Source organism: Pezoporus wallicus, unplaced genomic scaffold, assembly GCF_028554395.1.
Source record: "Pezoporus wallicus isolate ANWC-B61680 ecotype Strahan unplaced genomic scaffold, APGP_CSIRO_Pwel_v1 contig_6464, whole genome shotgun sequence".
In the NCBI taxonomy this organism is placed as follows: Eukaryota; Metazoa; Chordata; class Aves; order Psittaciformes; family Psittacidae; genus Pezoporus; species Pezoporus wallicus.
Genome location: NW_026642130.1, coordinates 1,120,541 through 1,132,540, shown reverse-complemented (window position 1 = coordinate 1,132,540; position 12,000 = coordinate 1,120,541). Strand labels below are relative to the sequence as shown.

At 40.5% G+C, this 12,000-nt stretch overlaps 1 protein-coding gene across 7 annotated transcripts in view; it reads left to right on the top strand.

Annotated features, from left to right (window-relative positions):
• Positions 1–12,000, top strand: part of KIF13B (kinesin family member 13B) — a 129,254-nt gene that overhangs the window by 77,328 nt on the left and 39,926 nt on the right. For all 7 annotated transcript variants that reach the window (XM_057427701.1, XM_057427698.1, XM_057427695.1 and 4 more), the window contains exons 16-24: positions 750–940; positions 1,782–1,992; positions 4,437–4,599; positions 5,630–5,776; positions 6,265–6,414; positions 7,277–7,405; positions 8,971–9,141; positions 10,012–10,169; positions 11,839–11,971. In XM_057427701.1, the coding sequence (XP_057283684.1) occupies positions 750–940; positions 1,782–1,992; positions 4,437–4,599; positions 5,630–5,776; positions 6,265–6,414; positions 7,277–7,405; positions 8,971–9,141; positions 10,012–10,169; positions 11,839–11,971 (1,453 nt within the window). The remainder of the gene's footprint in view (positions 1–749; positions 941–1,781; positions 1,993–4,436; positions 4,600–5,629; positions 5,777–6,264; positions 6,415–7,276; positions 7,406–8,970; positions 9,142–10,011; positions 10,170–11,838; positions 11,972–12,000) is intronic.

Genomic DNA, 12,000 nt, shown 5'->3' with positions numbered 1-12,000 from the left:
GATGAGGACCTTGCTGTGGTTACCAATAATATTATCTCATCAAAGAGATTTAATTTTTGAGCTGGTGTCTTTAAGGTGGCTTGGTACCACATTAATACTAAGTACGTTCTACTCCACGGTGAAAATATTACACCCAAGCCTTGACTTGGGTAGGTTGCATTTTGGATTTTGCAGATAAGGTATTAGATTGTTGACCTATGTTATACAGTGATCTGGGTCTTACAAATTTACTGTTTTCTGAGTTCCCTGGAGTACTGTCTCCAGACATACCTACACTCTTCCTCTACCAGACAGGATCATTGATAAGAGTTTTCAATGAAAGACTCAGTTTTTGAAACCCTCTGTGGTGGGTGTGAAATACCTTAAAGGTTAGTGGGTTTAAATGATAATCTAAAACTAAATTGGTTTCATTTATGCTTGAAAGAAGAATCTGTATAAAAAGAGAGATAAATTTTCATTATTGCCTCTAAATTATTTGAATATGTGACAACTGAAAAAATTAATGGTCATCTAAACTATATGATTAGTAATGGCAGGTATTCTCTATTATTAGAGTGTAGAATAGATTAGTTTCCCTTGAACTCCCCTGTTTACACTGAGGAAAACTACACTCGTAGATCAACAGATTTTGAAAGGCAAAAACTTACAGATTTGGATAATCTGCTTTATTTTAATAGTCTTTGAAAGCAACCCTTTGTTTCAGAGTTGAGCAATTAATAGTCCTTTAAAAATTTTCCTGTTTTTGAAAGGCTGAATTTGCCAAAGAAGAAAAAGAAGGCAGATCATGAGGATGAAGAGCGAGACAACTCTATGAAGTGCAGTAATAGTGTTGAACAGCTGGACATAGATGGGGACAATTCCAGTGAAGTGTCTAGTGAGATTAACTTCAGCTATGAGTATGCTCAGATGGAAGTCACTATGAAGGCGCTTGGTAGCAATGGTAAGAAGCCACAGAAATTACTGGAAGTATGTACAGAATACGGGGTTACATCTTCGGGGACTTTTAACCTCAGACTTTTTCCCTCATAACTTCCTACCGGTGAATTTTTCTTGTGAATGACTCATCATAGCCATTTTTGCAATTGATGGCGGGGGGGGGAAACATTGCAGACTGTTTGCTTTGGCAGTTCTTGTCGAGGAAAAAGCCAAAACTGGAACACTGGTGGAATTGCAGCCTGCTATCAAAGTGTTTTCACTTTGTTGTTGTTGATTTTTCTTGTGTTATGTCTCACTCAGTCATTAACTCCCTTGATTTCTGTCTCTGAAACCATGTTCTTTGGTTTTTGTGGTATTATGTAGCTGTCCCAGAATGACATTAATTTGGGAAACAGGAAGAAGTTTTTTCAGCTTGTTCTTTTGCTTTTCTGAATTCTCTTCAATTATCCATCCAGTCTGTTCTGTAGATGTTTATTTTGTTCAACACTTCAGCAACTTTTTTTTAATATGCATTACAACAAAAATGTAATCTCTTCCTCCTTTTATATGATAACTGTATTTACTGTCTAGGACATTCCTCACCATGAATTTCAGTGGCTATCTCAGGCCCTAATATGGATAACAGGAGATAGAGAATGGAGAAGGAAAGTACCAAAACATAATAATTTCCACCTTGCTCAAAGTCATACAGCATCTCTGTAGCAGAACATGGGAAAAATCTCGTATTTCAGAGTCCCCCGTCTCTGCCCCATTTTCATTACATGACTGTTTCAATTTGAATTTTACGATTAACAGGAATTTGACCCCCAGAAGTACTAGCTTCTTTATTTTCAACATCTGCTTAGATCCAATGCAGTCAATCTTGCAAAGCCTGGAACAGCAACATCAAGAAGAGAAGAGGTCTGCACTTGAACGACAGAGGCTGATGTACGAACATGAACTGGAGCAATTGCGAAGGCGATTGTCGCCAGAGAAGCAGCATTTCCGCAGCATGGACAGGTTCTCTTTTCACTCCCCCAGTGCCCAGCAGCGCTTACGCCAGTGGGCGGAGGAGAGGTGAGTAATCAAATCTGACCCTCAGGAGTGTTCATTTAAAGTTCTTTAGTGCTAGTGATTTTTGCAGGATTTAATTGCATATCTCTGCAAAATTTCTGAGAGGACTCCTGTGGGGACAGGGGAGGACAGGTTGAAAATATTGGAATAATCAGACCTATAATGCTAGAAAAGATAAGAAAGAATGAGTGCCTGCTTTGTTGTTAAGGAGAAACTTTCCTGATGAGCAATGAATTTGTCTAACAAGGTGATTGGAAGACATTTTGAGACTCCCATATCAGTTTGTTGTTCTGTGGATCGTGACTCAGCTGCTGGAAGGTTGTTTTTACTCTTGACTCCCATCCATCTGTCTGAGCTGGACAGGTCTTGACAACTAGAAGAGTGCAAAAAGAAAAGGGAATAGAAGGATGATAAGAAGAATTTTGATCCAGAGCAATGCAAAACTTGTTCAATAACCACAGAGGAGCCACTGTCCTCTTTGCCTCTTTCTAGGCAACTGCACTGAGGTTATTTACTTCAGCCTCTAATGATCTTTGCCAGTATTACTGTCAAAAGAGAAGCTGCAAGAGGAAGATGAAGCTTACCCGAAAACAAGGAGTATGATAAAAACATTGTAGAAATCTAATTTATATGTCTAGAGAAGCAATCTTTGAAATATTTTTGAAAATATTTGAGAAAGCCTATCAAGGTATTAGCTCTGTGACTGGAATATTTTGTGGTACCAGATTCCTGTGTTGCACAGTTGGTTCACTCTGATGCTTGTCAGGAAAGCCAGTGAGCAAGTGGGTATGGTGTCTGAATAAACCTTTCTCTGTAAATGGAGCATCCACATCTGTGGTGGGGAAACTCTGGAATAAGCCACACAAGAGCTGACTGTTCAGCAGATGCATGGAGAAGTCTCCAAAGCCAGCAGTATGTTAATGTTTATACTGCTAAACTCATAATCTTATTTGGTTGGGTTGGTTTTGGGTTTTTTCCTTCAGAAGAAATGAAATTTAATTTACCTGATTTTTATGTTAAAAATCATAGAATGGTTTGGATGGAAGGGACCATAAAGTTCATACATTTCCAAACCCCCTGCCATGGGCTTCTCTAGAGCCAGAAGTCCCATTGAATGAGTCATGCTCTCTTGTTAGTCTTTTAAAAGGTTTCAGTAGATGCTTTGGAAAAATATTTCTGTGTTACGAAGTGGGTCCTACCAAGCCATGTATTTGTTGGAGTAAATATTGGCTGCTCCTCAGATGAGAAGAAACCCACATAGAAGCATAGAAGGGTTTGGCTTAGAAGGGACCTTAAAGACTGTCTAGATCCAACCACCCTGCACAGGGACACCTTCCACTAGAAAAGGTTGCTTAAAGCCTTGTCCGACCTGACCTCGAACACGACCAGGGATGGGGCAGCCACAGCTTCTCTGGCCAACCTGTGCCAGGGCCTCACCACCCTCACAGAGGAGAGCTTCTTCCTTCTTCTCATCCCAATCTCCCCTCTGTCAGTTTAAAGCCATTCCCCCTTGTCCTGTCCCTACAGGCCCTTGTCAAAAGCCCCCTCCAGCTTTCTTGTTGGCCCTTTTAGGCACTGGAAGCTGCTCTGAGATCTTCCCAGAGCCTCTGTTCTTCTCCAGGCTGAAAAAGCCCAGCTCTCTCAGCCTGTCTCCATAGCAGAAGTGCTCCAGCCCTCAGAGTATCTTCATGGCTTCCTCTGGACTTGCTGAGTCAGCCTGAAGGCTTTTCTCTTCAGCTGACTAGGGATACTTACCGCCCTAAGGATCTGTAACTCCACCATTTCATGGTCACTGCAGCCAAGACTGCCCTTGAGCTTCACATTCCTCACCATCCCCTCCTTGTTGGCAAGAACAAGGTCCTTGTTCTCTCCTCATTGACTCAACAGATATTGGGGTGGTTGAAGTCCCACATGAGGACCAGACTGCGAGGCAGTTACTATCTGTCTACAGAGGGCCTCATCCGCTTGGCCTTCCTGGTCAAGTCTTCTGTAGCAGACCTCCACTGTAATGTCACCTGTCCTTCCCTCTAATCTTGACCCATAAGCTCTCAGTCAGCTCCTCACCCATCCCAGGGGTTGCCCCATGTACTCCAGCTGGTCATTGACATATGGCGTGACACCCCCTCTTTGTCACCTCAGCCTGTCTTTCCTGAAAAGCCTCTATCCTTCCATTCCAAGACTCCACTCACAGGAGCCATCCCCCCACATCTTTGTGATACCAGTAAGATCACAGCCCTGCAAGTGTGTGCATGTCTCTAACTCCTCTTGTTTATTCCCCGTGCTATGTACATTGGCATAGCGGCATTGAAGTGGGCCCCTAATGAAGCTGACTTCCCGATTGGATGTTGAGATTGCTTCCTGTCAAGGGATGATTTGTTTTGCACTCAGTCCAATATTTAAACGTTGTGATTTTTTCCTGTCTCCCCTTCCATATCCCCCTCTTTTAGAGAAGAAATGCTGACCCACAGCCTGAGAAAGCTGCGAGAGCAGATTGTTAAAGCCAATTTATATGTGAGAGAAGCCAATTTTATCGGAGAAGAACTGGACAAGAGGACAGAATATAAAGTTACCCTCCAGATCCCAGCTTCAAGCCTTAATGCTAACAGTAAGGTAAGGTAGCCCTAATGGAACAAAATTTTTCAGTATGTTTGCCCTTTAGCATTCACGTTTGTTGTGTTATGACTTCAGTGGTCTAGCTAGTTTGCCAGTCTAGTCATGTGTATTAAATATGGCTCTGTTAGCACACGCTACATTCTAATCTTATTTCATTACCATGAAAACCTGATATATACTATCTTACTGATACCTGTATTGGTGCAAGTCCTTTTCAGTGGTGTTGAAGTTCAGACTTGCTTCTGTTGCATGGTGACAAAATCTGTGTAGGTTAGGTAACATCTGCTTCAAGTACTCACCATCTCCTTGTGGACGTTTGACTTTCCATCACCTAGTGAGCTGGGAAAATGCTGTCATCTCCATTGTGGAGGAAGGAGCTGGAGCAAAGAGGTTTTGGGTTATTTGTTCTGGGCTTAGAAATCATTGAAGGAGGGAAGTGAACCCAAACATCCATGTCTCAGGCTGGCTACCTAAGTTGGTATTATTCATGTTCTTGGCATCAGCTCAGTATTTTGGGAATACTCATGCTGTCATGAGTACAGTAGATGTATTTTATTCCAGGATTAGAATTTTTATCAATTACTTTAAAAGTGTCACTTGTCTGCTTTTTTTTTTTTTTTTTTTGTTTTGCAGTCTTCTGACACACCTAGAAACAGGATGGTAAAGAGGGTTAAGTGTTTGCACTAGTTGAAAGTTGCAGACAGTAGTAATCTTATCTGGGACTCCAGGCCTGCTGTAACTTGATATTTATGAAATGCTTAAATGTTCCTACTTCTAATACTTACGTAAGGTGAAAAGCCATGGAAACTAGTGCCTGTAGTTGTGATTAGACTTCACAATTAAACTGCACACAAATATACTGTGACAGCCAAGCTCAGAGTCTGTCATACTTGAACTTCAAGCTAGAATTAAAAAAGAACAGAATCTAGACTTTTGCCAAAGATCTTCTCGGTTTTGTATTGGTTTTAAACTGCCTTTTCCTTGTTGTTACACAAATCACTTACTTATATCTCTAATTGTTTCATAGAGAGGGGCAATTCTCAGCGAGCCTGCTATTCAGGTGAGAAGGAAAGGGAAAGGCAAACAGATTTGGTCACTGGAAAAGCTGGAGAATCGATTGGTAGATATGAGGGATCTTTACCAGGAGTGGAAAGACTGTGAGGAAGACAACCCAGTAAGTAAAAATTACTCCAGTATTGTGCTGATAGAACTACATCCCTGTTAAATTTTATGTTTAAGCAGATGTGAGAAAATCTTCTGGTTCAGGAGGGGGAGGGTAAAGACTGGGAGAAAGTACATAGAGAGAGAAGTTTTTCTGAGCTTTTTCTTTTCCTGGTGCTGAAGTGGTCTTCAGCATGTCATTAAGCCTTTTTTGTCACTGATGCTTGTTTGCATACATAGTTTGGTGATAGAATCAAGTGTACAGTAAGAAGCCGTATGTAAACACAATAGCAGTTGAGGCTGACTTCTCTGTTTCTGGTGACATAAAGGAGAACTTGCTGAGGACAGGCCTTATACTTGATCCAAAGTAAAATTCAGGTTTCCATTCTTGTGATCTAGTCTAGCCTATTGCTTGAGTCCATTTTTCTTTCATTAGGTTGGTTGTGAAAGCCTTTTCATGAAAAGTTTGGTTTTCTTACATTATTATGAATTTGATTGAAGGTGATGAGGGCTTACTTCAGGCGAGCTGACCCATTCTATGATGAGCAGGAAAACCACAGCCTTATCGGAGTAGCTAATGTGTTTCTTGAGTGCCTCTTCTATGATGTGAAGCTGCAATATGCTGTTCCAATCATCAACCAGAAGGGAGAGGTTTGTCATTCTTCCATAATATATCCTTACTTATTTAATTGCAGCCTGTGGATCTCATTACCAGCATATAGCAGGTATTTTCCAGTTTCATATGGACAAGCTCTTTGCTAATGATTTGGAATTATGCAAATCACATACTAACTTGTTAGAGTTGTATAGGCAGTTCTGGTTCCCAGCATGGTGACTGTAAAATGAGGAAAAGCTTTTTAAGCAGCTTTGTGAGTGAAGCAACCCAAATAAATACTTCATAAAACAACTATGAGCCCCACTGGCTTTCACTGACTACTATCAAGAATAGGCTCTTAAATATATACTGTAAGAACAACTTCAAAGGCACCTAGAGCATGCCAGGTAACATTCTTCAATCTCTGGGTGTTTTTAATTCATTGCCCAGAGAAGCTGTGGCTGCTCCATCCCTGGCAGTGTTCAAGGCCAGAGTGGATGGGGCTTGGAGCAACCTGGTCTTAGTGGAAGGTGTCCCTGCCCGTGGCAGGGGGTTGGAACTGGTTGAGCTTTAAGGTCCCTTACAACCAAACCATTTTATGATTCTATGATTCTCTGTGTTGTGCATAACATGAACTTTGCAGACTCTAGAGACTGGTGTGAAGGTGAAATTGCAGTATGGTGTTCCCAAAGTTAATCTAGTGGCTGATTATTTTATAATTTTATAACAAAGGCTCTTTGAGCCTAGCTCCAAAGTGTTCATCTCATGCAACAAGTGCACAGTACAAGATAATAGAAAGGAATAAAATGTTGTCTGCTTACACACTGGAAGCAGCAGTAGCTGTAATTACCTGAAAAGGGAGGAAGCTGTCACTGTTTTCTGGCACACAGGTAATTCTTACTCTTTTTTTTTTATCAGGTGTCAGGTCGTCTCCACGTTGAAGTTGTTCGAGTTAGTGGAGAGATAGACGACAGGTTGGTTGGAGGTGAGGATAGTCCAGACTATTCAAATGAAAATGACGTTCAGGAGAGAAAGCTTGTCTGCAGGGTGAGTTCCAGTTACATCCCAACCTATGAGCAACTTTCTCTCTTTCCATCCAAAGTCTTAAATCTTAAAGAAGTCCCTGGTTTGTTGGCTTCTGGACCTTAGATGTCTCTTTGGAACCTTATGTATCATGTTTGCTTCCAGTATGCAGCCACAGAGGCAGAGTCCTGTCTTTGTACTCATTGATTGAGTATATGAAATTGTATTGATGTTTCAGGAGTAACAAATAATAAAAATAGGACAAATAATTTAGCTGTACCTAATGATTCAGTTGTATGCACAGAGTTTAATACTTTTGCTGTATTTGTTTCATGGCCTTATGTAATGACCTGGGTCCCAGTGTTTGTCCTGAAGCACTGCTGTGTTTTCTCATGGAATTTTATTTCTGGGGTGGCTAAAATAATACAAGATAACTAGATGGGGTTTGTTCCTTTTAGTCTCCATGATTTATTTATTTATTTTCTTTAAGTCTTCAAGGTATTAATTAAACTATATGCCCATAGAGTTCATTATAGTCTTGGAAATGAAAGATCTGTCCTCTAGGTTTGGAGCTACACTAATTCAAAAGGAGTCAGAACCTGATAAACTCCCATTGTTCTGTGAATAATTCTCAGCATTTCTCTCTCTAAATATTAGTTTGTGAAATACATACAGGTGTATTTATTATTGTCAATAATAAAAGGAAAGTGTTTACTAGCAGTTTCACATTGTAGTAAAACACAGGATAGGCTAAGCTACAGCTAAGAAAAGAGAGAGGCAAAAAGCACTAGGAGGGAATGGTACCCAACTTCGCTGGCTTCTGGACAAAATGAACAATTTGGGGGCAGCTGTATTCCTTTTTATGTTTTTTCCTGTCCCACAGAGCTCCAAGTGCTTGCAAGCAGTATGGGATATTGTTGCAGGAAACATATCCTCCTGAGGATCTTGAGTGCTGCCTTACTATAGAAGCCTGTCTAATTTTATCTTAACTTGACAAATGGGGAACAGAAGTTTATTAAATAGTATGGTTAATACAGTGGCTTCACTTAGATCAGAAGATACATACAAAACATTTTGGTTTCTATTCGGCCTTGATTTTGAACAAGAGGGCACAGGCTACTTCTGTATTGCTGAGCTTATTTTTGTGTTGTTTCTAGCATCACAGAATAAACAGGGATTTTTCAGGATAAAGTAGCCAGGTTTAGGTAGAATTACAAGATTTTCATTGTGTCCTTCTTAAATGACAATGTTTTCGTTGCATCTCACCATTAAAAACGAGCAAGATGTTTTGGTGTGTTTGTAAAATTCAGCCTTCTAGCTTTTACTCCCAAGAAATATGTGCCTGATGACATCTAGTGACCATGGTCAGCCAATGCACTCAAAATATTGCCACGTGTGTGTTGGTGCAGAAAGTCATATTTTGTGAGGGTTTTTTTGTTTTGTTTTGGGTTTTGTGGTTTGATTTTGTTTGGTTTGTTGGGGTTTTTGATTATCCTTTGGATATAGAGCAACATTGTTCCAACAGAAAATATTTTAATTCTATGTCTAATGAATAAGTGCTTTTCCTTCATTTCTCATCTCTTTTCTAGATTAAAATACTTCAGGCTACAGGTTTGCCACAGCATCTCTCCAACTTTGTGTTCTGCAAATATACTTTCTGGGATCAACTGGAGCCAGTCAATGTTGCACCTGAGGTGGATCCTTCCTTATCCTCTGTCAGCAAGGAGCCACGGTGCATGGTTGTCTTTGATCACTGCAATGTAAAGTATTTTTTTCTTTTTCTATTTTATTAATGAAATTGTAGGCAGTTTCACTCACATTGTAATACTTCATGAGGCTGATACCCTAATACCATTTTTAATAAGAACTTAAACATCTTCAGAGTCCATATAAGTTTGATTATTCTACATTGTTCACTTGTGTGGAAATCACAGAAGATGAAGTGGGTTAATAAAGGCAAGTAATCTGTTCAGCAGAGAGACTTATATTAGCTTACCCACAGTAAAGATGCAGCTGAGCATGAATCACTTTAGACTCTGATGTAGTGGAGAGAAATGTCCCAGTCCTGGGACATGATGCCTGTTATCCTAATGTAGTAGATTAAAGTAGTAAAAAGTTAAGTCACGTAGCTTAGAGCAGGCCATTTCTTCCCATTGACTTTGGAGCAACTGTCTGAGTGTAGGCATCTTTAACAGAGATAGATGAAGTCAGCTTAGATGAATCCCAGCCAAATTATCTGAGTTCTCCTCTCGTTCTTTGTCATTTGTTATTACACTGAGCAATTTATTCAGCTTATAATTTCTTAATAAATACAATACCTTCTGATGAGTTTTGATTTTCTGACTGAATGTTAGAAAATATGATTTTAATTTTTTTGGAACCATCAGATGATGACTTGGAACAGCGTGCGGTCATTTTTCAGCTCTTTATAGACTTGAATCTTCAGTAAATCATGTATCATTGCCTTACCTTCTGATTTTACAAATGAAGGTGACAGTTCTTTCTTTCCTTTATATTGTGGCTTGGAGACCAGGGTGACTTTACTCCATGCTTATATTAAAGCCAAGACAATAAATCTCTAAACAAAAGTCATTGTGTAGTCACAGTCAACAACGATTTGTCACTTACAGGAAGTTTCTGTAAATATTTCCGAAGACTTCATGGAGCATCTTTATGATGGTGCTTTGGCAATAGAAGTATATGGGCACAAGCAGAGTGGTGACCGAAAAAATCCAGCCCTGTGGGATTTGGGAATAATTCAAGCCAAAACACGCAGCCTTCGTGACAGGTAAATATGGAAAATAGATCCTTGGCTTAGAATTTTCAGGAAAATCCCTGTCTCAGCTGCCCAGTTCTGAGGCAGGTTCAAGATAAGTAGTCAAATTTTGAACTGAAGTCAACTGAGCATGTTTTTGAGATTGTAGACTCTATTGGAAAACCACCGTGCAATGTGTCAGTAGGCTTTGAAAAAGTGAAAGAGGAGAAATGCCCATCCCTATTTCAAATTAGTAGTAAACCTTGAAAGACTTAGAAGCCCCTTTTAGCTAGGCAAACTCAATCTGTGTTTTACAAAAGAGCAAGCTGATTATTTTCCTTTATATTGTTATGCTAGATTGCTCCAGAAAGAGCTATCAAGTCTAAAACAGCAAGAGGTTGTCCTGACTGTATGCTGATATATTTATTCAAGGTCTGACTCCAATTCATTCTTGACCATGAAATGTCATCCCTGTAGTGCTTCCACTGGAAGAGCCATGTTGCTAATTACTTGAGTTGGAGTAAATATGCAACAGTATGGTAATTCAGACTGAAGGGGGCTGCTTGTTTGTTGTCCCCAAAGGAAGCTTAATAGTATTCTCTTAAATGCTTTCCTTAATTTGCCTCTCCAATTAGAAGGCTGCTCTGCACCTTAATTTATTGGCAATTATTTACCTTTTTACTTCCAGCCTGAACTTGTGTTGAGCACTCTGAACATTAAGCTGTATGTAGGGAAATTTGAAAGAAAAGTCAGGAAAATATGGCAAAAAGGAGATGGAAAAAACAGGCTATAAAACCATAGAATGGTTTGAGTGAGAAGAGACCTTAAAGATCATCTGGCTCCAACCCCCTGCCAGGGGCAGGGGCACCTTCTACTGGACCAAGTTGCTCCAAACCCCATCCAACCTGGCCTTCAACACTGCCAGGGATGTGGGGCAGCCACAGCTTCTCTCTGTAACCTGTGCCAGTGTCTCACCACCCTCACAGGGAAGAACTTCTGCCTAAGATCTCATCTAAATCACCTCTCTGTCAGTTTAAAGCCATTCCCTATTGTCCTGTCCCTACAGGCTCTTGTCAAAAGACCCTCTCCAGCTTTCTTGTCAGCCCCTTTGGAGGCACTGTAAGGTGCTCTGAGGTCTCCCCGGAGCTTTCCCTTCTTCAGTCTGAGCAAGCCCAGCTCTCTCAGCCTGTCTCCATAGCAGAGGTGCTCCAGCCCTTGGAGCATCTTTGTTGCTTTCTCTGGGCTTGCTCCAACAGGAGTTCCTGAAATTCAGGAGAGTGCGCTATATCTTGAAAGCTTCTGAGACAGCATCATATTTTATTACACTGTCTTCTGATAGGGCTAACCATGCTGGGCTTCTATGGCAGTAGCTGAGTTCAAAGCATAAATGTTAAAATGCATTGGAACTGGGGTTTGGATTGCAGAGGCTTACTTCTGATTTTTGACTGAAATAGCTGTTAGTAAAATTATAAGAACTGTACAGCTGGTAACCCAATCCTTGCCCATGGAAGGGGGGTTGGAACTAGATGATCTTTAAGGTCCTTTCCAGTTCAAACCATTCTATGATTATATACACTTAGAAATGGTGCATATATTGACTTGTTCCTTTGCTTCTTCAGTCTGTATTCTGAGCTAATCGGTTGTGCTGCTTCTTTCTTTGTGGAAAAAAAAAAATAGAAACCATATTTGACATATTTTGCAGGTGGAGTGAAGTAACGCGAAAAGTAGAACTCTGGGTTCAAATTCTAGAGTTGAATGAGAATGGGGAATACTGCCCGGTTGAGGTGACTTCTGCCAGGGATGTGTGCACAGGAGGCATCTTCCAGCTCAGACAGGTAAGGAGGCAGATATATTTTGGCTGTGA